This window comes from Natrix helvetica, assembly GCF_964273705.1.
Source record: "Natrix helvetica genome assembly, chromosome: 2".
Lineage (NCBI taxonomy): Eukaryota > Metazoa > Chordata > Lepidosauria > Squamata > Natricidae > Natrix > Natrix helvetica.
Window position 1 is genome coordinate 217,940,060 of NC_138552.1, and position 24,547 is coordinate 217,964,606.

The 24,547-nt window shown below is 42.9% G+C and overlaps 2 protein-coding genes across 2 annotated transcripts in view; both read left to right on the forward strand.

Annotated features, from left to right (window-relative positions):
- PGBD5 (piggyBac transposable element derived 5) overlaps positions 1-24,247 on the forward strand; it is a 93,188-nt gene extending 68,941 nt beyond the window's left edge. The window contains exons 6-7 of the mRNA XM_081945771.1: positions 54-159; positions 16,083-24,247. Of these exons, the coding sequence (XP_081801897.1) occupies positions 54-159; positions 16,083-16,278 (302 nt within the window). The 3' untranslated portion in view covers positions 16,279-24,247. The remainder of the gene's footprint in view (positions 1-53; positions 160-16,082) is intronic.
- AGT (angiotensinogen) overlaps positions 1-24,547 on the forward strand; it is a 341,767-nt gene that overhangs the window by 174,246 nt on the left and 142,974 nt on the right. The window lies entirely within an intron of this gene.

Consider the following 24,547-nt stretch of genomic DNA (forward strand, 5'->3'; position numbering starts at 1 on the left):
GTTTCAATCAACAGTATGACATGATGGTATTTTATGCATTTTGGTTGCAACAGGAGTTATCATTAAGAGGAAGAGTGGAGAGATCCCATGCCCTCTGGCAGTGGAAGCCTTTGCTGCTCATCTTAGTTATATTTGCAAATATGATGACAAATATAGCAAGTAAGTATACAACAACTTATGTGGTTGGAAGTGCAAAACATTTCTTAGCTATTTAAATAAAATTCAGGATCCAATATGACTATTTGTACAGCAACAAGGTGATATAAGAAATTACCTACCAACTTTTCTAAAAACGATCTGTAACCATTTTTGGCAGAAAATTTCTTTTTTTAAATGTACTTGTTTAAGTAGGCACTTTAGCAACTTCTAAGTATTTGGACATAATATATGTACAGTTGTTTATTTCCAAACTGCACTAGTCAAATCTTCAGTTCTGCAGTACTTCAAAAGATTCAAAGGAAATACAGTTAATTTAAATAAGAGCACTGCGGACCATTACAGGAATAGAAAAGTACGTTCTAAGGAAATATTAGGGAAACTGAATATTATTAGCCTTAAGAAGAGAGCCTAGGGGAATATGGTAGAACTCCTGAAATATTTGAAAAACTGTTACATAGATAATGAGACTACAATCTGCTTCCTTTCATTTCAGAGGGCAGATAATATCACAGGAAAGGAGATTCCAACTCTTTCCAACAGTAAGAATAGCTTGGTAGTAGAATCACTTACCAAATAAAGTGATAGCTACCTCTTTGTTCTGTACATTCATAGACTTCTAGGTCCTCTATCATGGATGCTTTATTTATATTCCTGAATTGAATTTAGACCAGGGGGAGGGGTGAATTTAGACTCAGTAAACAAGCAGATATCTCCCAGTTGTACGATTCTGTGGATTTATGCTAGCTAATAAATGTAAGAAAGTGTTGTGGCCCACCAGCGGCCAGTGGAGCTGGCAGCAGATTTTGACGGTGAGGAGGTTGGGGAGGAACATGGGTCAGTCCTGGAGTCTAGGAAAGGCTCTGATGAGGCGTCTGTGTAGGAGGCAGAGTGGTGGCCAGAGCCTTATGCCAGTTATCAGCTGCCTTCAGAGTCAGACATCAGTGAGGCAGATGAACAGCTGGAGCCTGTTCCCAGTGTGTGCCTGCAGAGTTTCCAGATGAAGGGAGCAGCTAAAAAACAGGGTTCAACTTGGGAGTAAGGCCATTGGTAAACGATGAACGGCCCCTCCCAGAGGAAATAAAAGAGGAACGAAGGGGGAGTGGAGTTTGCAGGAGACAATTAGTTCGCTCCAAGACTCCTTGCCAGGTTTTGCAGATATATGCCTGTCAGTTCTCCAAGCCAGATAAGATCTATAACTGTAAATCCTCCCTTGAAAGACTTTGCTGGATGTGAATGAGCAGAATTCACGGTAAATTAATAAAAGGGGTTTTCGTCGGGACAAGGAGTTTGCTTCATGCTCTCGGGAAGCCTAGGTCAGAACAGAAAGATTGAATTGATTTGATTCTGTAGTCTGCTATAGATTTGTGTCCAATAGTTAAAATTATATAAAATAATATCCTTATATTTACAAATATATTATAATATAGAAAAAAGTAGCATCTAGACAGTGCAAACTGCACATTTTAATGTTCTTCCACAGGAAAAGAGAACCACTTTGGTGTAGTGACGAAGGCATCTGGGTAGAAACTAGAAGACCATAAGTTATAGTGCAACTGTAGCACAAAGCCAGCTGGGTAGATCTTGGGCCAGTCAGTCTCTCACAGCCCTAGGAAGTAAGTAGGGGAAAAACACTTCTGAAATCTTTTCACGAAAACTGCAGGGATTTATTCAACCAGTTGCCAGAAATGAATGGTGACTCAAAAGAACATATTCATATTCTCTCCCCCACCCCCACCCCTCTCTCTCTCTCACACACACACACGGATTGTGTTAGGAACATAATTATACCAGTATGGTTTCTCTAATCTTCTTTACTTATTTTTTTAACCCTGCTTTTATGCTCCCAAATACATTTTCACAGACATTCTATAATCAGAGGTGATTATTTAACCTTTCTTTTTCACTTGAAAACAAGAGAAGACAACTCAGTTCTGATGAACCTGGGGGTGGTAGGGGCTAGCAAGACTGCAGCATATGAGAAAATGTTAGCCCTGTTTCTGTATCTCCCTGTCTGCCCTGTTCTTCAACAAGTAGAAATTTACATTTTGATATTTAGTATTAAATCTGTTTGGGTTTGCAGGCACACCAAGCAGGGCTTTAGATGACATACCTGTTTCCAGAATTAGCCAATTATTAGACAGAAGGAGATGGCTGCTGTTAGATCAGAAAATGGAAAGGCACACAAGACTAAAGGCAACAACAGCTCTTTATTAAAGTACAACAAGTAAGAACAATCCAGCGAAGGTTGAGTCTGACAACAGCCCTTTTATAGGGAGCTGTCAGACCCTTCGACCAATGGGATTAAACCTCTGTTCCTGCCAGAACAGAGGACCTTGGTGGAAACCACTGTAGTTAAAGCAAATATCTAACACCCCTCCCCACTTGGATGGGATAATCCTACTCGTTACATAGTCACACAGGTAGGTGGGCTTTTGGGTAGCTCTGCCAGACCTGCGCAGTTCAGTTGGAGGGTGTTCTTTGGACAGGTCAGACAGACCTGTTTACTCTGCAGCTCTGCTTGGTGGAAGCTCCTGGAATCTTTCACAGGATGCAGCTGGAGCTTCTAGAGCTCGCTGCAGGCCTGCAACATAACCAGATATGTTTCCTGGTACCCTCAGGCTTGAGCTGGCTGTGGAAGGAGTGAGTGATTTCTCCGTTTGGGTAGGGCTTTGGCTAACTTGTGCAGGAGTTACTCTGATTGTCTAAGAGTGGAGTTGGAGAGGCGGCCACAGAGTTGGTCAATGTGCCTTCTCCAATTCTGACTGTCCTTGAGCTCTACAAGCTAAGAATGAGGCCCGGTGATGCCTTTTACTGTGGCAGAAATCCACAGAGTTCCCCCGGCATAGTTGTGGGAGTAAACCGAATCCCCTACGCTAAAGTTCCGAATCTTGCTTGTGGAGTCGGGGCGATGTGGCAGAATAGTTTGGGTTCAGCCAGTCTAAGTGGGACCTTAGCCGGTGACCCATGAGAAGCTCGAAGGGGCTTCTCCCTGTAGTAGCGCTGGGTGTGATATGCTGAATTAGCAAATAGTGGTCAACCCATGTTTGCCAATCTCCCGGGCCCATCCTAGTGAGGGCCTCTTTTTGCAGAGCTCACCATTCTCTCTGCCTGAATATTGGAGGCCGGATGGAATGACGCGACCAGGGCATGCCTGATTGCCTGAGCTGCTAAGAAGGTCTCAAATTGCAAGGCCCTGAATTGGGGCCCATTGTCAGAGACCAAGATGTCGGGCAGGCTGTGCATGGAGAAAAGTCTCTGTAGTACCTTAATGACTGCTTCTGCCATAGTGGAGGTCATTAGGACTACCTCTAGCAATTTCGAGTAGGCATCCACAACTACGAGGAATGTTTGGCCATGAACTGGGCCAGCAAAGTCAATGTGCACCCTAGACCATGGTGCTTGAGGATGCTCCCACTCCTTAGCGGGTGCCTCTGGGGGAGCTGGTCTGGACTCCTGGCACAGTGTGCAGGTAGCTACCCATTCTTTGATCTCCCTGTCCATGTTAGGCCACCACACATAACTCCTAGTCAAAGACTTCATCCTGACAATTCCAGGATGCCCTACGTGTAAAGCCTCTAATACTGCAATGAGCAGTTTGGGTGGAACAATAACCCGGTCCCCCCCACAGTAAACAGCCATTTACAACAGGTAAGTTATTTCTCTTATGATAATACATTTTGAAATCAGCCCCAACAGGCCCCTTGGGCCACCCCCTCCTCACCCAGTTCAAAACCTATTTGATCGTGGAGTCTCTGGCAGAGTGGTGGACAATGTCACTAAGCGAGACAGAACCAGTCTCTAAACAGTCAATGCAAAAAACTGGTGTCTCGGGAGTAGGGTCTGCGAATAGTTCGTCGGTGCTCTTGTTGACACCGGTCACTTCTAGCCCCAGGGCTTCGAACCAGTCAAGCCCCAGGCTTCCGCTGACCACCATCACCGGGAGCTGGCCGCTGAAGTTGTTGAAGTTCACCCGGAAGGTGAATTTCTCAGGAAAAGAAGTCACCCCTGCAAGAAAATAAAATAATAGAAAAGACAACATAAGATATGTACATTGCAAAGATGATCAAGGCTTATCAGGGTACTTAGGTAGAACTTCTGTAAGAGTCTAGGAGCTCTAACATGAGATTTATCAACCCACTCAGCCTGGGAGGGGGCAAAATTGCTTCCAGGATACTAGATATTGAATTCGATTCCTATGCTTCCTGGAGTCCAATAAGAAGAGGGGCAAGGGATGCAGGTAGGGGCACATGAAAAGAAGAAGGGTGCTCTGGCTTCAACAGGTTTACATGAAACACAGGATAAATCTGATGAAGATGCTTTGGTAACTCCAATAGTGCAGAAACAGGATTAATGATTTTCACAATAGGGAAAGGACCAACATACTTCAGCCCCAGTTTCTTTGATTTCTTGGTGGTTTGTAGAAACTTGGTGGACAAAAAAACTCGATCTCCTACTTTGTACTCCCTTTGCTTCACTCTCTTTTTGTCAGCCTGTTTCTTGTGCGCCCGGTAAGCAGCCTCCAACACCTTGCGGGTCATGGGCCAAATTTGGCGAAGCTGGTCACTCCACTTGGAGAGGGGCAAAATTTGTGGTTTTTCTCGAGGCAACTCAGGAATTGGTATAAAGTCCTGCCCAAACACAACTCTAAAAGGGGTCAAGACGGTACTGCTGTGCACAGAATTGTTGTATGCCATCTCAGCATGTGGTAACAGTTCAGCCCAGTTATCCTGCTGATAATTGATGAAACACCGGAGGTACTGTTCCAAAACAGAATTAGTCCGTTCACAAGCCTTGTCTGAGGATGATGGGCGGAGCTTAGCCCCTGGACAGAGCCAATTAACTTCAGAAACTCCTTCCAGAAGAGGGAGGTGAACTGGATCCCCCTATCCAAAATTATGCATTCAGGCACTCCATGTAACCAGTATACATGTGAAATAAACAACTTAGCTAACGACTTAGCTGATGGGATTTTGGAACAGGATACAAAATGAACTTGTTTGGAAAACAGGTTGGTGATTACCCAAATCATGGTATTTCCTAGACTCTCTGGTAATTCGACAATGAAGTCCATTGATATCTCCTTCCATGGGGCCTCAGGGTGGATCACATCTTGGAAAAGGCCCTGGGGTTTTCCCGGTGGGCGCTTTGCGGCAGCACAAACTGACAACTGACTACATAGGACTCAATGTCTCTTTTTAATGAAGGCCACCAAAATTGCCTCTTAACCAGATGTAAAGTCTTTACAAATCCAAAATGGCCTGCCATTCTCGAATCGTGGGCCCGTTGAAGAACAGTAGTTTTCAGGTTAGCAGGAACATATAATTTAGCTCCTACCCAAGCCAGTCCATTCTTCATAGTACATTCGTTTGAATGTTTCTTAAACCAGTCATTGGACTCAAGGCCTTCCTTGAGTTTGCACATGAGGTCTGTTGTGACCTCTAAATTTGAAATGCCTTGGCTTCTAGTAATCACCAGGCAGCTAGACCTTTTGCTGGGATGACTGGGTGAACTACGCTCAGCTTAGAGCTGTTGTATGGGGGAAGCCTAGACAAAGCATCAGCCATGAAATCCCCCCCCCCCGGAATGTACTTGAGGATAAAGTTGAAATGGTTGAAATGTTGTGCCCAACACACCTGTTTAGGAGATAGCTTACATGGGATCTTCAAAGCTTCCAAATTTTTATGATCAGTCCATACTTCGAAAGGGTGTTTCACCCCTTCTAGGAAATGTTGTCAGTTCATCAAAGCCCATCTGACCACAAAAGCTTCCTTTTCCCATATAGCCCATTGTCTCTCCATCTCTGTCAGTTTGCGAGAGGTGTAAGCGCATGGTTGCAATTTTCCATCAGCATTCGTTTGAAGTAAAACTGCCCCCACCACCACATCACTGGCATCAGCTTGAACGATAAATGATGCCTCCATATCTGGGAGGGTTCAGGTGGAAAGAGTCACTTTAATTTCTCGAAAGTGGCTTGACACTCCATAGTCCAATTCAAAGGCTTACCCGGTCTGGGCTTGGCCTCTCCTTTTGACTTTAGAAGATTTGTAATGGGCAGAGCAATGCTGGTGAACGAGGGGATAAATTGATGATAAAAATTCGCAAATCCCAAAAAACTTTGTGCCCACTCAGTTACAGCCTGGACTTTCACTAGGTCCATCTCGATGCCATTGTGGGAGATGTGGTAGACCAAGTAATCAATTTTCTCTTGATGAAATTCACATTTAGACAATTTGGCATAAAGTTCTGCAACCCCGAGTTTCTTGAGTATTGATCGTACTAAAGTCACGTGTTCATCACGTGTTTCCGTGTAGATAAGGATGTCATCAAGGTAGACCATCACGCCCTTGTACAGGTGTTCATGTAAAACTTCATTTATTAATTGCATGAAAACAGCTGGCGCCCCCTGTAGGCCAAATGGGAGTACTTTGAATTGAAAACATCCGAGTGGGCAGTTGAAAGCAGTTTTCCATTCATCTCCCTCTTTGATTCTGATTCTGTAGTAGGCCTCTCTTAGGTCCAATTTCGTGAAGATCTTCCCTTTACCCAATTGGGCCAATATATCCTTCATCAGAGGGAGGGGGTGAACATTTTCCACGGACACACTATTAAGATTTTTGTAGTTAACACAGAGGTGAAAGGAGCCATCTTTCTTTTCTCTAAACAACACAGGAGCAGCCACATGTGGCCTAGCAGGTTCAATAAACCCCTTTTCATTTTTTTGTCAAGAAACTTCCGTAATTCCTCCATTTCGCGTGGGGTCATTGAATAAAGTTGGGGTTTTGGAAGTTTTACTCCTGGGAGGATTTCAATGCTGCAATCCGTTGTGCGGTGAGGGGATAATTTATCAGAGGATTTTTCACTAAAAACATCCTTTAGGTCCCAATATTCCTTTGGGATTTTCTCCTCCCCCTCAATTTTTTCCTGCACCACGGCCACTAGATTAGGTTCAGCGTTGGTAATATTGGAAACGCTCCCTTCTCCCTCAGGGGGTTTAGCGGATCGGATGCACAACCACCCTTTCTTCCAGTTGATGTGTGGGTTCCATTTACGTAACCAGGGTAAGCCCAGTATGAGAGGCCAGTCCATCCCTGGTGCCACAATGAAACTTAATGTTTCCTGGTGATCTCCCATCCACATGTCTATAGGTTCAGTCACAAAATGGGCAGGAGCCCCTCAGCTATAGACCCATCTAGCAGGCCAAAAGCAATGGAGACTTTCAAAGTTCTCATTTCAAGCCCATTTGTTCCACTACTTCTGGGCTAACAATGCAACTTGTGCATCCTGAGTCTAAAAGGGCCAGCATTTTTGTTTGGGTACTTTAAGTTCTATTGGGATGGTCATGGGCCCAATCGGGAACTTACCAGACGGTCATCATTGGATTCGGTTTCACTTTCCCCTGATGAGGAGGACGGTTCTTCTTCTCTTGGGATGGGAGGGAATTGCGCAACAGGTTCCACCCCTTTCATGGCGGTGTCCCTTCTCTTCCCAAGTTGTTTGGCTGGCTTCCTCTCCCCTCCAGCAGGGGGCTTTGGGCCAATCTTGGAGCGGCAATTTGCTGCCTGGTGCCCCTCCTTTCCGCAACGGAAGCAGGTGGTAGACTGGGGCTTGCTTGTACACTTACTTTTTCCTCCTTTCGGAGTTCCTTTGGGGGGGGTTGGGAGGGGTAGCTTCCTCTGTCTCACTGTCTTCACGGTACTTGTCTCTGGCTAGATCGATCTCCACGTCTGCTGCCAATTCGTAACAGCGTTGCAAGTTATGGGGGAAGCACTGTTTACACAGTTTGGGTATATATCTTTTTTTAAGCCATCCATAAAACTGTCCATTAAAGCTTCTTCTGACCAGGCCCGCATGTAAACGGACAATTCACGAAACTCTTGTATGTAATCATCCACTAGGTTCTTCCCCTGGGTAAGGGTTTTAATAATAATAATAATAATAATAATAATAATAATAATAATAATAATAATAATAATAATAATAATAATAATAATAATAATAATAATAATAATAATTTGAATTTATTAGCCGCTCCCTTTCCAAGTAGGACTCGGGGCGGCGTACAATGGAGCATATAAAACATAGAAGATGTATCAAAACACATAAACGTACATACATACAAAACACACATACACGGAGGAGGTAACAAATTACATCATTTAGACAGTTAAAAATCAGCATTAAAATACCCCAATTGTAGGAAACCCAATATGCAGTTAAAAATTTGACATTTAAAAGACAATTTAAAAAAACAGTAGGAGGAATAAGAGAGATTACGATTGCGATTGAGCCAGGCCAGATAATTGAAAGAGGTGGGTCTTCAGCTGTACACGGAAGGAGCAGAGATCGGAAGTAATCCTGATGTCACGGGGGAGGTCATTCCACAGGGCTGGGCCCATCACAGAGAAGGCTCTGCTCCTGGGTGTCGCCCCCCGGCACTGTTTGGCGGACGGCACCCGGAGAAGTCCCTCTCTGTGTGAGCGAATTGGTCGTAGGGATGTGTGGGGCAGGATGCGATCCTGCATGTAACTAGGCCCTGTGCCATGAAGCGCTTTAAAGATCATAATCAAAACCTTGAAACGCACTCGGTAGACCACAGGAAGCCAGTGTAGCTCGCGCAGGAGAGGTGTTACAGGGGAGTATCTAGTCCTCCCCATAATCACCCGCGCGGCCGCGTTCTGGACCAACTGTAGTCTCCGAGTGCATCTCAAGGGAAGCCCCATGTAGAGAGCATTGCAGTAATCCAGGCGAGACGTCACTAGCGCATGGGTGACTGTGCGTAGGGCATCCCGGTCCAATAAGGGGCGCAATTGGCGCATCAGGCGGACCTGATGGAACGCCCCCCTTGCCACGGCTGTTACATGGTCATCCATGGACAGCCGGGCATCTAGGAGGACGCCCAAATTGCGCACCTGTTCCATGGGGGCTAGTTGGACGCCCCCGATGGCCAGAGATGGAAGCACCTGGTTGAACCGGGAGGCCGGAAGCCACAGCCACTCCGTCTTGGAAGGGTTGAGTTTTAGTCGGTTGCCATCCATCCAGACCCGTACGGCCTCCAGACACCGGGACATCATTTCGACGGCCTCATTGGGGTGGTTCGGGGTGGAAATGTATAGCTGAGTATCATCAGCATACAGATGATATCCCACCCCAAAACCACGGATGATCTCGCCCAGCGGTTTCATATATGTGTTGAACAGGAGAGGCGAGAGCACCGATCCCTGTGGCACTCCACATGTGAGTGGCCTCCGGGTCGAACTCTGCTCCCCTGCCAACACACGTTGCGTCCGATCAGAGAGGTAGGAGCCAAACCACCGTAAAACGGTGCCCCTGACTCCCAGCCCCTCTAGCCGGTGCAACAGGATACCATGGTCGATGGTATCGAACGCCGCCGAGAGATCTAACAGGACCAGGATAGAGGAACAACCCCTATCTCTGGCCCTCCAGAGATCATCAACCAATGTGACCAAGGCCGTCTCCGTGCTGTGCCCGGGTCGGAAGCCGGACTGGCGCGGGTCTAGATAATCATTTTCCTCCAGGTGACGTGGGAACTGCTGTGCCACCACACTCTCTACAACCTTCGCTAAAAAAGGGAGGTTGGAGACTGGACGATAATTGACTAGGTCCGTTGGGTCCAGGGAAGGCTTCTTGAGCAGGGGCCTCACCACCGCCTCTTTCAAGGTGGCCGGTAAAGACCCCTCACCCAACGAGGCGTTCACCAGGCCCAGGAGCCAGTCGCGCGTAACCTCCCAGGATGCCAGTACAAGCCAGGAGGGACACGGGTCCAATAAACATGTGGTGGGTCGCAGACGTCCACGCAACCTGTCCAAATCCTCGATGGCAACCGAGTCAAACTCCTCCCAAAGCGGTCCCTCAAGACTCGCCACGGGCGTCTCTACTGAACCACTGAAAGGGGCCCATCCCATCCGGATTTGAGCGACTTTGTCCTGTAGATATTTCCCAAACTCTTCTGCTCTGCCCTGTAATGGGGCTTCCCGTGGTCTCTCAAACAAGAGGGAGCGGGTCACCCGAAACAGGGCGGCAGGGCGGTTATCTGCAGACGCAATAAGAGCGGCACAATGTTGACGTTTGGCCGCTCTTAATGCCACGAGGTACGTCTTCAAATAGGCTCGTGCCTGTGCTCGGTCAAATTCGGAACGGGAGGATCTCCAACGACTCTCTAGGCGTCTCTTGTGGCGTTTCATCACCCCTAGCTCCTCGGTAAACCAAGGTGCCAGGGTGGTTCGTCGCCGCAGGAGAGGCCGCAAAGGCGCCACCCGGTCTAGGGCCCCGGTAGTCGCACTATTCCATGCGTCTACCAGGTCCTCCACTCAGGGGCGGGTCAGGTCCACAGGAGGTGGCCCAAGTTCCGTCTGGAACCTGTCTGGTTCCATCAGGCGCTTGGGGCGGAACCATCTAATACCTTCCAGTTCCGCCTCCTCGCGGCGGGGGGTAGCACCAGGGAAGTCCAGCCGGAGAAGTGAGTGATCCGACCATGACAGGGGAATAATGTCTAGATCCCCTATTCCCAGATCACTCATCCACTGGCCAGAGACGAAAACAAGGTCCAGGGTGTGGCCTCCCTCGTGAGTAGGGCCCTGAATTAACTGGGTCAGGTCCATGGCTGTCATGGAAGCCATGAACTCCCGCACCCCCTCAGACGCTTCTCCCATCGACGGCAGGTTCCCCTCCTTATTTTTCATTCTGGTTCTGGCCTTCCGCTCCATGAGCGGGTCATCGAAGCATTTCCTCAGGGCGGCCATAAACCTATCATAGTCTCTCATCATTATGCATGGCAACCATCCATGCTGCTGCCTTGTTCTCCAGCGCCATGGTAACAACTCTTACCTTGGCTTCTTCTGTGGGGAGATTCTCGCCCAACTGTTGCATGAAATTCCAGACTTGGACCAGGAAAAATCCTAGTTCCTTTGGGTCACCTCCAAATTTCACACCAAGCGGAGGAACGTTTGCCATCCAGCATCTACGGGGAGGCCCTCCTCCTCTTGGAAGGTCTCTCGCAGCTGCTACTGCTACTGCTGCTGCTGGGGCTTCCCCATCCTTATGAGCTCCACTGTCTACCCCCAAGGCTCCCTTGGGCAGAACAGGGCTTCTGCAGTTCTCTCTTCTAGATCTGGGAGATCAGCTTCTCTTCCGGGGCTGCTCTCGCGTAAACGTCACCTCTCCTAAGCCTCTTGAAAGAGTTTCATAGCCTGGGACATCATAAAGTTCTCTTCGTCGGCATCCTGCCAAGCAGCTGCCTGATGCCAATGTCACCTTGTGGTAACTCCAGCCGGAATCTCCTAAGGGTCATACTTCTGTCCCACTCCCAACAACCACCTGGGGCGGACGGATCGTTCCTCCAAATACAGATCTGCCATCTGCTCCGTCTCCAAGGGACACAAGGATGCAGCCGCCCCCATGTCGTCCTCCTGGTCGCTGCACGGGTAGGATATTCCTTTGAAGGTTTTGGTTCTATTTACACTCCCCTTGGAAGGTGTTAACTCCAGGATGAGTGCGAAAGTGAGATCTTGCTTAATGTCAAGCTGGCCTCCCTCAACAACCAAGAAAGAAAGTCCATTTTGCAGAATTAAGAGTACCTTTACTGGTTATGAAAAGATAGCAGCTAAGCAAAGCAAGATCTGAGGCAAAAGCATGTGAAATCATACATATCAATATGTGTCCAACCCCCTCTCCCTGGTAACCCTCATTCCACTGTCCAATCTGCAAATCCCTTACATGTCATGTGAGTTCCATCTTCAAGGAGCATCATCAGGTTGGTATGCAGGACGGTTGGCCTTGACCAACACCAAGCACTAATCTCCAAGCATGCGCAGTAGACGGTGAGACCAAACTCCCTTTTTACAATCTCTCCTGTACTTAAACTTCCCCTCCCAAATACCAGCCCCCCCTCCCTGTTTCAATAGCAGCCGAAAGAAAATAGCGAAACAGAGGCTGACACACGCCCACCAAGTCATGCCATGCCCACCAAGCCATGCCCACAGAACCGGTAGTAAAAAAATTTGAATCCTACCACTAGATGGTATATCCAATGAAGGTATGGAATTCATAAGGGGACAAATAAAAGGGTATCTACTGGAGAGGTGGGGGGAGAAATCTCTCATGTTCTCTCTGTTTCCCAAATTCAATGGCTTAAGCAAATTTTCTTTGACCTGACCACTTGTGATATGATCAAATCATTTTCCCCTTAAAAAGAGCTTGGGCCTGCAAAACCCCAGTAACACCCATTCAATACATGAATTGCATAAGGCCTTAGAGTTGAGCAAACAAGAATTCTCTGCCTGACTACAAATTTGGGACATTTCCCAAACATTTTAGGAAGGGAAAGACAGAACCTGCTCACAGTTTTCAAGCTTGCTTCTTGGCAGACCTGAGAAATTAGTGGTATTGCCAGCTTTTCAAAGATCATTGACTCTCCAAATGGATTTTGGCACTGTAAAATGGTAGCAGGCAAGTCCAGAAAATTCAAGCTTGTTGCAGAGAAGTTTCATTTAATAATAGATTTTTCAGCTGTCCTTCAACTTCTGTCTCAAGGACAGTTTTTAAGCAGACTATTAGTAGTCTCAATTCTTATGCAGTAAAATCAGTGGAGAGATTTGTAGCAAACTACTGTAATAAGCTAACATCTCATATATAGACAATGTGGTGGGCTGGGGAACATGGGGAAAAAACATCTTCCAAGGTAGATGGGCAATTCATAAATTTGAAAAATAAATAAACATAAATAATTTTGTCCACACTTTTGATATAATGTGGCAGTTTTCCCTAGTCTGGACTACCAAGTTCCAGTCAGTGTGACTCATAATTTACCAGCTAGATTCTGGAAGTTTGGGTTCCAATGTATCAGAAGAATATCCATTCGTGTAAGTTCGGTTGTGGGAACATTGGCTCAATAAGTATGATAAACTGTATATAGTACACACCATTGAATTAATCTCTAATATCTCTTTGAAGAACAAGAGATCATCCATTTGAACTGATGATGTTGTAATCATAATGGCTTAATGGGAGTCTACTTTCAAATTGGTCCACATAAAAAGTGTTTAAGCTAAAGAAAAAATGAAATAATTCAGAAGCTACATTTTCAATATACAGATGTATTTTCTCCAAGGAAAGGAGAAGGGAAAGCAGAAAGAATGGATTGTCTGACCCAAGATCATTGAACACTCTTACTGGAGGTTTCCCCCCCCCCCTAAATTATCTATAGTTTACAGGAGGTTTTAGAAATTATGATAGATTGACAGGAGCCGCTTATATTTCAGAAAACCATATCCTTTTCTGAGGGGCATAATAAAATATACCATATTTTTCGAGTATAAGATGCACCTTTTTCCCTCAAAAAAGAGGCTGTGTGCATCTTATACATAGAATACGGCATTTTTTGCCTCCCGAAACCCTGCCCCCTTAACCAAAATGGGCGTGCAGAGCCTGTAGAAGGCTTTCAGAGAGCTCCTGGGGGCTGGGGAAGGCAGAAATGAGTGAAAAACGGGCCGTTTCTTTGCTCAATTTTGCCCTCCCCCCAGCCCCCAGAAGTACTCTATAAATCTCCTAAAGGCTATGCATGCAATTTTTTTGACAAAAAAATGCCTTTTTCGTGAAAAAAGGGGCCGTTTTTGCTCATTTGGGGGGAACACCCCCCAGGAGCAGTCTGAATGCCCCTTAAAGGCTATTCATGCCTTTTTTTTGTGGAAAAAAAAGGGTTCGTTTTCATGAAAAATGGGCCGTTTTGGGGAGGTTTGCAAAGTGTAAAAACTTTTTTTTTAATTTGCCTCTTCAAAACCTTGGGGCATCTTATACTCCGGTGTGTCTTATACTCTGAAAAATACGGTAAGTAATAGCATGTGTGATTATAAATATATTGTGTTATAGTTGATGTTACATGTGGTTGACTATTTTAATCGGTATGGCTTGTCAATTGTACTCTACTGGAATGATAAATTCCAAGATGACAATCACACTACTGTGATCTAGGCCATTTATCTTCAACAATTTTGAACAATTTAATTGAACAATTTTGAACAATTTAATTCATTATTTTAATGAAATAAAACATAGAATAAATGAACAAGACTCTACCACTATCTTGTGCCAAGGAAAAACAAAGTTAAAGACATTTCTTACACTCTCTTTTTCTCTTCTTTTTTGGTTCTGTGTAATGATTGAGAGAAAAATGTTTACTAAACACAGATACAGACAATTACGCTACAATCAGTGGTGGGATTCAGCCAGTTCGCACCACTTTGGGAGAACCGGTTGTTAAGTTTCTGAGCAGTTTGGTGAACTGGTTGTTGGAAGAAATCATTAGGGCAGAGAACCGATTGTTAAATTATTTGGATCCCATCACTGATTACAATGATATAAGGTATTTGCAGTGCTCTTAAATTGTAAAGCTGGCAAGGCAGGGATCTGGACTTCTTAGACTAGATAGAACTACTATGTTAAAATGGTAAGCAGCTACTTACCATTCTGAAGGTGTATAAAGGAATGACCAAGAATCTGCTATCCAAAAAGGGCAACAGGAAAAGATTTAAGATTTAAGCAACTGAAATATATGTATATGTCTTGGTTTCTGTGTTGGCATCAGACAAATCTTCTGACTGTATGTGATTTTTTGCAAGCAATAAAATAACCGTGTCTGTGAAGATTTCTGTGGTTATCTAGATTGTAGAACTGAATTTCTGGTGCAGGAGAGATTTATAGCCATTGCTATCCTGAATACCCCCAAAAGTTGTGAGCAGAGTGTACCGTAGACTTGAAAGTGGAGCAGTGGGATGGGACAAGTTGTTCTGGCAGCTTGCTGAACCTCTACAGAAAAAGGAAAGAACTTGGCAAAATCAAGCTGTGGCATCGCTTATTCAGGCTCTTGTACAAGAGCTCATTGAAATTTATTAAGTGGAATTCTTGGAAGCTGAAGCCATATTCCGTTTCTAAGGTAGTATTTGCGTGAGCTGCTTTTGCAGAAATCACAATGGTACTTGTAGCATCACACTAATCTGGCTTGTGTAAGCAGTAAAGTTGCCAAATTGGATGGTGGATTGTTGTGCACTAATCAACATCCAAGAAAAGAGCAGGACTGTTTTGTGAGGTGTTGCCTACTTTAAAAACAGGAAACCAGAGCTTTCAAAAGTATCTATTGTGGTCTATTCAAAGGCAACACCAAAAAAGGCTTGGTTCATTGGTTTATTTTAGGACTTCTAGAGGTCATGATTAGTTCCTATTCATTTGGTTTGTTGTGATTTTGCTCCCACCTCTAGTGCATTGATGCACAAAGGCACTTAACTTTGGAGAACAATTGAAAACTTAATATGAATCTGGGACAGTGTGATTCTTACAAATAACACTATGAAATTATATGAAATGCACCACAGAAATCCACTAGGAATAAATCAATCACTGATTTTAAGGTTGGAGTAGTAAATATAACATACAACTTGAGATCTTCCATTTAAATGCAGAAGATGGGCTGGGCTGCTGTTCAGGGCTGCCATCTTATTTCCCTTATTCCCCAACGTTTGAAAGGCCTGAAGCATTCAATCTAGGAATTACAATATGAGACAACCTAATGAAATCAGTAAGCAACTTTCTGGATCCCCGCCACCTCCAATTAGATTGCCTACTGGTTTACAAAGCATTGGGACCACCATGTGAATTTACAGAACAGACACACAGCTGGAAGAACTTTTGGATATTGAAGTGCTAACATATTCTGGAAGGTGACAGATGGGGTATCGTTCTATGTCATTCATAATTACCTTGAAAGATAATGGAAATTTAGACCACCCTGCCTTTGGATTCTACCACTTTCTGAACATATCCCTTCCTTCTTGACTTAAGACACATTTTAAAAATTCATTTCATGACCTCACCGTTTTCTCTCTCTCTCTCTCTCTCTCTTTGGTGCTTTCTAGGTATTTCATTTCTCATAAACCAAACAAGACCTGGCAACAAGTCTTCTGGTTTTCCATCAGCATTGCCATAAACAACGCTTACATCCTGTACAAAATGTCTGACGCCTATCCTGTGAAAAAGTACAGCCGAGTACAGTTTGGTGAGAGACTGGTAAAGGAGCTGCTTGGATTGGAGGATCCCTCACCAGGCCATTGATGGATCCTTCTTCACAGCATAGGCTAGGAGTGGGGGAGATGGAGGAAAGAAAAAGGAACAAACTCTGGGATGCCAAGATGGGTAACTTACTATTCCATGTGACCAAATCACTAGGGAAGCCGTTAAGTATGTTGGTGTCTTCTCTTGATTCAAAGGGCCCTCAAGAGAGCACCATATAGAAGCTGCCCGTGTGAGAGGGCAACAAAGGCACCGGTGTATCAGAAATGAGTTTATGTTAGCTATTGCTGAATCTGATCTTTCAAACAGGGTGTTAGTTATCACACAAATCCTTTTCCCTTATCCCTTTTCAAGCTAGAAAGGCTCAGCAGTTCCAGCTGGGCATGTTATTGGGTGTGTGTGTGTTTTTTTTTTTTTTTTTTTTTAAATCAGTGCACAATGTGTAAAGTTATGCACTGCTTTGTGGCTGAAAAGAGGTTGCTAGAAGAGAAATATATATGTATATATATATATATTAAAAAAATGTAAAAATCTATTTTGCAAGCCAGTGATTAGGCAACAGCAGATGAAGACAGTAGACTGAAGATTTTATTTTGTTGCAATGCTTTTAGATTGTAAAAGGGGGTATAATTTTGACAGAGAATGCTTTTTTTAATATAAAGGAACAGTGAGAAACTGAAAAGTTTACCAAACTAAGTTAATTGTGCTAACTGAAGTCAGTTGCACTCCAAGATTAATTTTAGTTATGCCATAACAAAAGCATAAGAGATTTAATTGCAATCATCCTGCATTATTCTTCAGGCATTGAATTTCTCTACACAATGTGAGAAAAGATATAAAAGGTTCTCTGAGGAACTAGTTTCTCCTTAACTGTAGCTGGATCTGTGCTTCCCCCCCACCCCCACAGTGCTGCATAAACATACATGCCAAATCCAGAAATAGTTAAAGGTAATATTTGTAACTCTAAAACCAAATGTCACAAACAAGTTGTTGAGGGTTGATGAGTCATTTGTGAAATTGCTGAGTGAGGCACAATATATTTCCAAGTGTGTTATCTTCATTTGTCCTTTAAAAAACTCTTACCCAAAGCAATTTAACATTTCTAGATGCTGAAAAATACCTAAGTACCCTTTTATTTGAGGACTGACCAAAACCGGGGGTCTTCAACGACTTGGCAACTTTACGACTTGTGGACTTCAACTCCCAGAATTCCTCATATATTCCTCCTGAGGAATTCTGGGATTTGAAGTCCACAAGTCGTGAAGTTGTCAAGGTTGGAGACCCCCGATCCTAAACTACACATCTCACTACTGCTGAATGAATACTGTTCATAAAGTGACTTCTAAAAAGTTATGACAATGTTTTCTTATTTTGCTCAGTCTCATCAGCTAGCTTTTTCCCAAGGCGTTTATTTTATTATGATTCCATTGTTTTGGCCATGTTGCTGCCTTGTCATTTATGACGAACTAGACACTTTTCTGGGGGGGTAAACCATTGCAATACTAGACAATCAGAAACATTTGCATGTTAAACTTTGTGATGAACCAGTTCCAAAGCATTTGAAAAAAAATGTCATGCCGCCACTTCAGCACAAAAAGTGCTGAGAATCACATGGCTACCAGCTGCATGTAGCCATGAAAAAAAAATTGCACAGAATGAAATTACAGACTTTGACTGTAGCATTGCTTTGTGTGATACAATTTAAATATTCAGAGATGACATTCCCTTTGAAAGTAAGTTATCACACATGTGAAGATATGATTAAGTATCATGGTCATAATTGTTTAATACCGTGTTTCTCAGAAAATAAGACCCAGACTTACTTTCTTTTGGGCTCCAAAATAAACACTAGGGCTTATTTTCAGGGGAAGTTTCATTTTTTCCCCCATGTATGGAAGCCCACTTCTTCTGCTTGCTCACGGTGGGGCAGGAGGCTGCACAGTGCACTAGAGCTGTGAGGTGTGTGGGGGGAGGGTGAAGCTGCCCCTGTCCCCTCAGAGGCTTACCTCAGGGCCCCTGCAACCAGGCCACCCATGCCCCAACACCTGCTTTGCCTCGCAGCCTAGCGAGCCTAGTGGCAGCCTAGCAACCCCATCCAACAGGACCACCAGTCCACTTCTTCTGCTTGCTCACAGCCGTAACGGAGCAGGATGCCAAGCGACATGCCATGGCCACAAGGCAGTTATTGGGACATGGATAGCCTGGCTGGAGGGGTCCTGAAGTAAGCTGGTGCAGGGCGTGTGGGGCAGCTCCACACACACACACAAACACGCCACCTCACCTCGTGTCGACAGCACAGCGAGCAATCAGATGGAATGGGCGGCCAGCCAGCTGGCTGTGGGGCTCATTTGCGGGCTGTGCAGGCACTTAATTAGGGCTTATATTAGACCCATGTGTAAAACATGCGACATCTTATTTTCAGGATAGGTCTTATTTTCAGGGAAACAAGGTAGTTAAAAGTCCAATAAACTGGAAGGAAAGATTTGGGAAGGCCACCACAGAGAGGATATTGATGTAAACATCTTTATGTCCTCTGTAGGTCTTGGTGGGCTCAGGGTCCATAAAACCAGTGTCAGGTGCTCCCAATGACAGGGGCTGGTGAGTATGTGAGCTGGTGCAATTTGAATCAATTGCATTTTCTCAGCATTTTTAAGGGCAGTACCCAATAGAGTACTGTAGCCTAGGCACGTGGCGACAGGGCATGAGTTACTGTAGCTAGCTCTTCCTGCCTCAAGCCAAATTGCAAATGATATACCAGCTGAAGCTGGGCACAGGCCATCCACACACAGCTTCCACCTTCTATTCTAGAAAAAGCTGTGAGTCCAGAAGGATCCCATGTCACAAACCTGCTTCTTGATAGGCATTGCCTGTCCATCAGGAAACAACTCTTGATGATGACAGGCAATCCTGATGTATCCACAACCGTTCAGACTTAGCGATTTGGCAATCAGAATTTACAATCCTCCAATAAAAAAGCCACCCTATTTCCTGTAGGCTTTGTGTTCTACTGCTTTGGTGTTGGAGGTTAAGGAAAGGTAAGGCATTGGTTTGCACCCACGCTGCTTCTTTAATAATGCAGAATCAGAAATTTGCACATCACCTTCTGATTTCTCCACTGTCATCTCCTGCACTATTGAATTGCTAGTCATGAGGCTTATGAAAAGAAGTGGCATAATATTTTAAAGCAAAAGTTAATCAAGAACAAAGAACTTTAACAAGGAGCCTACAAAACTGAACATTAGAAAGAAAGGCTTGTTTCTGTGACCCACCTATCCTTGTATACAATCCAGCTTAAAATTCAAGTCAATTCTATCAAAACTCTGAGATAGAGTGGTCTTTCACAGTTCTGTGACAGCTCATTTTTGCATCAGAAGTTGTAGTCCATGAAAAAAGACTAAGGCAGCTGAGATTGTACAATCAGATGTGAACCTTACAGCAAATTTACCATTTGGAATTTTGTCATGCTACCTCTTGCATCCAGTTAGCAAAAAAATAGGGCTAGAGAATTCAATGAATCTTTGTTTATTTGCACCAGAGGTGATATATGGTGGGTGCACTTTAAAAACAAAAAAGGAAAATATAGTAGCCTCTGAAGGCTCAGGAGACAAGATAAGGAGCCAGAAAGGCAGATGTTACTAGAAAGGCAGAATTTAAGGGCCTTTGGGGTCTTTGGCAATTTTCTTACATTTTTAATGAATTAATATTGTAATACTAACATACTGATTTTAGTTTATGTCATCCTCTACTACCACTGTGCTGCTTTATTGCCAAATTTAAACAGGAGTTTCAAGGCTGCAAACATAGGGAAGAGCTTTGAATCTACTGTAGTATGCAATCCATCTCTCCGCCTACCCACTCCTGACCTACTGTACCTTAATAAAAATGAACAATGAGTTTTAGGTCAGCTTCCAATTATGTTCTCCATCTATGATAGATTTCAGTTCCTACATCTCTTATCTAGCATGACTATTAGCCCTCAAATTGAGGGAGTTTGCACTGAATATATCTTGGTTCCTAAAATTGCCCTCTTTTGATAGCCATTAGCCAATGGCAACTGCCAATAAGAAAGGTAGTATTCAACAGTTAATTAGAAAATGTCCATTGAGATATAGTCACATCTGAATTAATCAGTTACACTTAAGTTAGTTATTTACTGTTTATGTCCAGCTTTGAAGACTTTTTTTAAAAGAACATTTTATTATTTTAAACATCTTTCCCCACTTAAGCCAGGTTTAGACTGTTTTGTCACTGCATGTCAGGGAAAATATGCACCTGTCTCTCATTCAAAGAGAGACAATGTTACATGTCTGTAAATTCTGGCTAGGGGAGACTCAAACCTCAAAGCACAGAAAACATAAATGGATAAACCAATCAACATGCAGGATGAACATCTCCTTACAATATTTAGTGGAGATTTGGGAAGTGTATGTGTTGGCCCATCTGCAAACATCTGCAACCTACACTTAACAATCAATCCCTTCATAGCATAAATATGTGTTGACATCTACACACAATTGTGGACAAGTCTAAATCAAGCTTTACACTTAACCATGGCACAAACTCACTGTCAATCTTTTTAATTCTGCTGTGCTGTCATTTCACCTACAGACTACCTGCTGAGTGTTATCCCCCACCCCCATTTTTTTTTTGAACTGTCCAAAAATAACCATCAGGTATGTAAAATCTGTTACGCTTTGTTACCCATTTCTTTGGAAGGATGTTAGGGGACTGCAATGACTGGAAATAGAGGCAGGATAGGAGTCAGCTATACACCCTACTAGAGTTTTCTGCCAACTCAAGTATGGTGGATAGAACTAACTATGCAGTGTAAGGGGGAGCACCACAATTTTGCTTGCAAATAGTTAGCATTTGCAATGTAGTATGATGCCTTTTTATTCAAACTTTCACTTGTTGCATAATGCCTGTTTATCCAAAGCTTAGTTTGAAGGTTTTTTTCCCCCAAAGAAGGGATTTTAGCCACATTGGTTGACCATTAAAATCTTCCTACTCACCTCAAATATACTTTAATTAAGTACAAGGACCGCTCCTTAGCAAGCAACTCCATTCCATTTAACACAACATACTTCTTATAGAATTAGCCAGTCTTAGTGACTTATTGTGGTGAAAAATTCTTACCATACATAAAGTTGATTTGCTTGAATTCACACAGGTCAGCTTTCCTCAACTTTAACATAATTGAAGGGCATGGACAAGTATTCTTCTTGAGAAAGGTTGACCTAGATGTGTTTCAACATTCTGAATTCTTATGTAATCTTTAGTATTCATTACTTTGTTTTACCAATTTCCTTAAAACATTTTTTATTGGAACTAGCAATATTCAGCAGGAGGGCTTGTCTCCCATGTCCAGTTGGGTATATAAGATAATATTGGTAATATTTCATTCTTTAAAATGTGAACTTGTATTGTAGTCTTCCTTGTACTTTTCTTGAAATTTAGAATTTCTATACAAGGGTCTCTAAGCATATCAATTTTCCCCCAATCTCTCACTGATTCTTAATAGCAATGTTCCTCTTACAGATTTGTTGACTGCCCTTGAGTTCTCCTGTCAGGGCTTAAATTAGGATATAGCATCCTGATGCTAACAGCAGACTATAAAAGTATTCAAGTTAAGAATGTAGTCATATACTCAACACCGAACTTGGGGTATTGAGTTATGTGTTCATCTTTGTAAAGACCATCCAGATCAAGACACATATAGTGGTGGAAATGACTGTGACAGTAAGCATTTAAAAGATGCTTTTTCAAAAGGCAATTTGGACTTCGTTTTTTCCTTGAGGAAAATGTTTCACTTTTCATCCAAGCTTCTTTGGTTCTGACTGAATGGTGGTGTTGGGGAGGGCAGGGTTTATATAGTCCTTTGTCACACACACACTGCCATTCAGTCAGCTCCAAAGAAGCTTCTTGGATGAGAAGCGAAACATCTTCCTCAAGGAAGAAACAAAGACCAGTTGCCTTTTGAAAAAGCACTTTTGAGACAATCATGATCTGGATGACTGAAAATCTTGACAGATATATAACAGTGAGCCTTCCCTAAGAGCTATCCAAGGGGCACATAAACCCAGTCAAGTCATCAGACATAGTACACACATTGTGCCTTTCATGGCACACTACACATTTATTGTCACTCAGGTGAGATCCTGGCACATAACTAACATTTCACTCAGTGACACTAAACATCACAGTTTCTATAAAAATTGTGTAAATTATTATATCACGGTTTAAAAAAGTAGAACAGAGATATTAAACCAGGTCGCGTAACATTTTTTTAAAAGTGTGAAAATGCTAGTCTTTAAACTCTTCTTACAAGACTGGATTTTGGTATCGTTCTGCACCCATTAGATTGGCATCCCGATTCTTCTCGAGTGTTGAGGTACAGAGCTCAGGCAGCATATTAATTAATTGGATGAAGTGAAAATAGCTCTTTTCTGGGTGGTAATGTGAAACATAGGAAGCTGAATAGGTGTGGATGTTCAGAATACCGACTTGTTTCAGGACATGACAAGATCTGAGATTTTTTAAAAATAATTCTCTTCCCTTGAAAAATTTCATGCCACAAAATTATAGTGTAGGAAAAATGCAGAGTAGAAAATAACATTCCTAAACAGCAGATGGAAGGATACTTGCCTTTATGATCATGGATCAGTACATTTTGCAATCAGTTTGGTAAGCAGAAAGGCCAATGGAAAGTGCCATTTTCCCATTCTTCTAGGAGCTCTTAACTCCTATCATTCATTCTCAAAATAATTTTGTAATGGCATTTGCAAATTAATCTGCATCAACATGTACAATTAACAAAGATCCTGCATTCCACCACAAAGTGGAGTGAGATGGGGAAGAGGAAAATAGTTGTTGCAATCTAGCTTATTATTTCATATTTTTGGCCTTTTTTTTCCTTTTTGTTTTAATCTGACATAATAGCAAAAAGAAGTTCAACTCAGAAAATAGAACATTTAGAGAAGATAAAAATAATCGGCCTAGGTAAATTAACCTATCTAAAGCATTACTATTAAAAGTTGTTTAGTTGGTTAGGGAAAGCGAAGGACACTACGGATTAGAAGTGTGCAGAAGCCCAAAACAATTGATGTAGAGTTCACAGCTTTGTAAATAGTAGTATGAATATCTATCTTATACTGGTTTAGGAAATGCTGTACGTTTCTGATTATTGAGACCTCATTCTTTTCCTCTTCAAAAATAAAAGCAATCAATATAGGAGGTCCTTGATAAACAAAGCCAGAAATGATCCAGGTCTGTTCCATCTATGCATACTACAATGTTACGGCTGGGCTGCTGCACTATTGGTCAACACACAACAGTAAGAGCTCAGGGGCTGATTTCAGTAAAATAGGCCAAGCCATCATATAGGAAATAAATGGGATATTTGGAAGGGAAGCCCTATGAGCTATACTTTTTTTCCTTTCCACTTTTGCGACGTATGTGTCATTAAATGAAGTAATACCCAGTACACTAGTGTAGTGCTGTTATTGTGAAAAGTGTGTTCAGCAATTTGTGTGTGATCAACTCTGCTCACAATACACCCATCAGTGGCTGAAGTTCAGTCATAAGCTTCCTTCCCAAAGTGTGTTGAACAAGAGGTTTTTGTTAAACCATGTCAATGACGGATTAAACGTGCAGTGCTGTTTGATTATTTGGGTTGAAACAAAATATTGATTTTATACATATGCATCTATTCAAGAAATGCTTGTGTGGAAGCTCCTACACATGAGTAAGGTTCCCATCTGTATTTCTGGCTCTTTGGTTCAAGTGAGGACCTAAATTTTTGTGACTGTTTTTTTGTTCTACACAAAAGCACGCTTGCAATAAATTTTTAGAGGTTTTCTATGCCATGAGCTAAATTCTAAAATGTGAAATGTGGTAACAACACAACTGGATGGATTTCTATCACTCTGATGTCACGTGATTTTTTCCTTCCTTCCACAAAGTTTGTCTTACAGTCAACAACTTTGAAATACAGTCAAATATAGATTATAAATTAGTTTTCCTTGTCTCATTTTTCCTGGGGTGTGGGAGAAATTTGGGTCATAAAAAAGAATGAAATGGGCATGCAGCAATAGTCATATTAAATTTAAAAAATTAAAATAGTGATTAATGTCACTATATCAACCTGAATCAACATGCTATGTTGATGATAAGAGTAAGTGGCATTTACTCTTTGAGGCTAACCAGCATACTGATCATGCTATTATCTCTCAGAATAAACAATGTTATGTAAATTGAAAAACAAGAGTAAGATATTGTGAAAGAAGGAAATTAAAAGTAGGTAATAAGAATA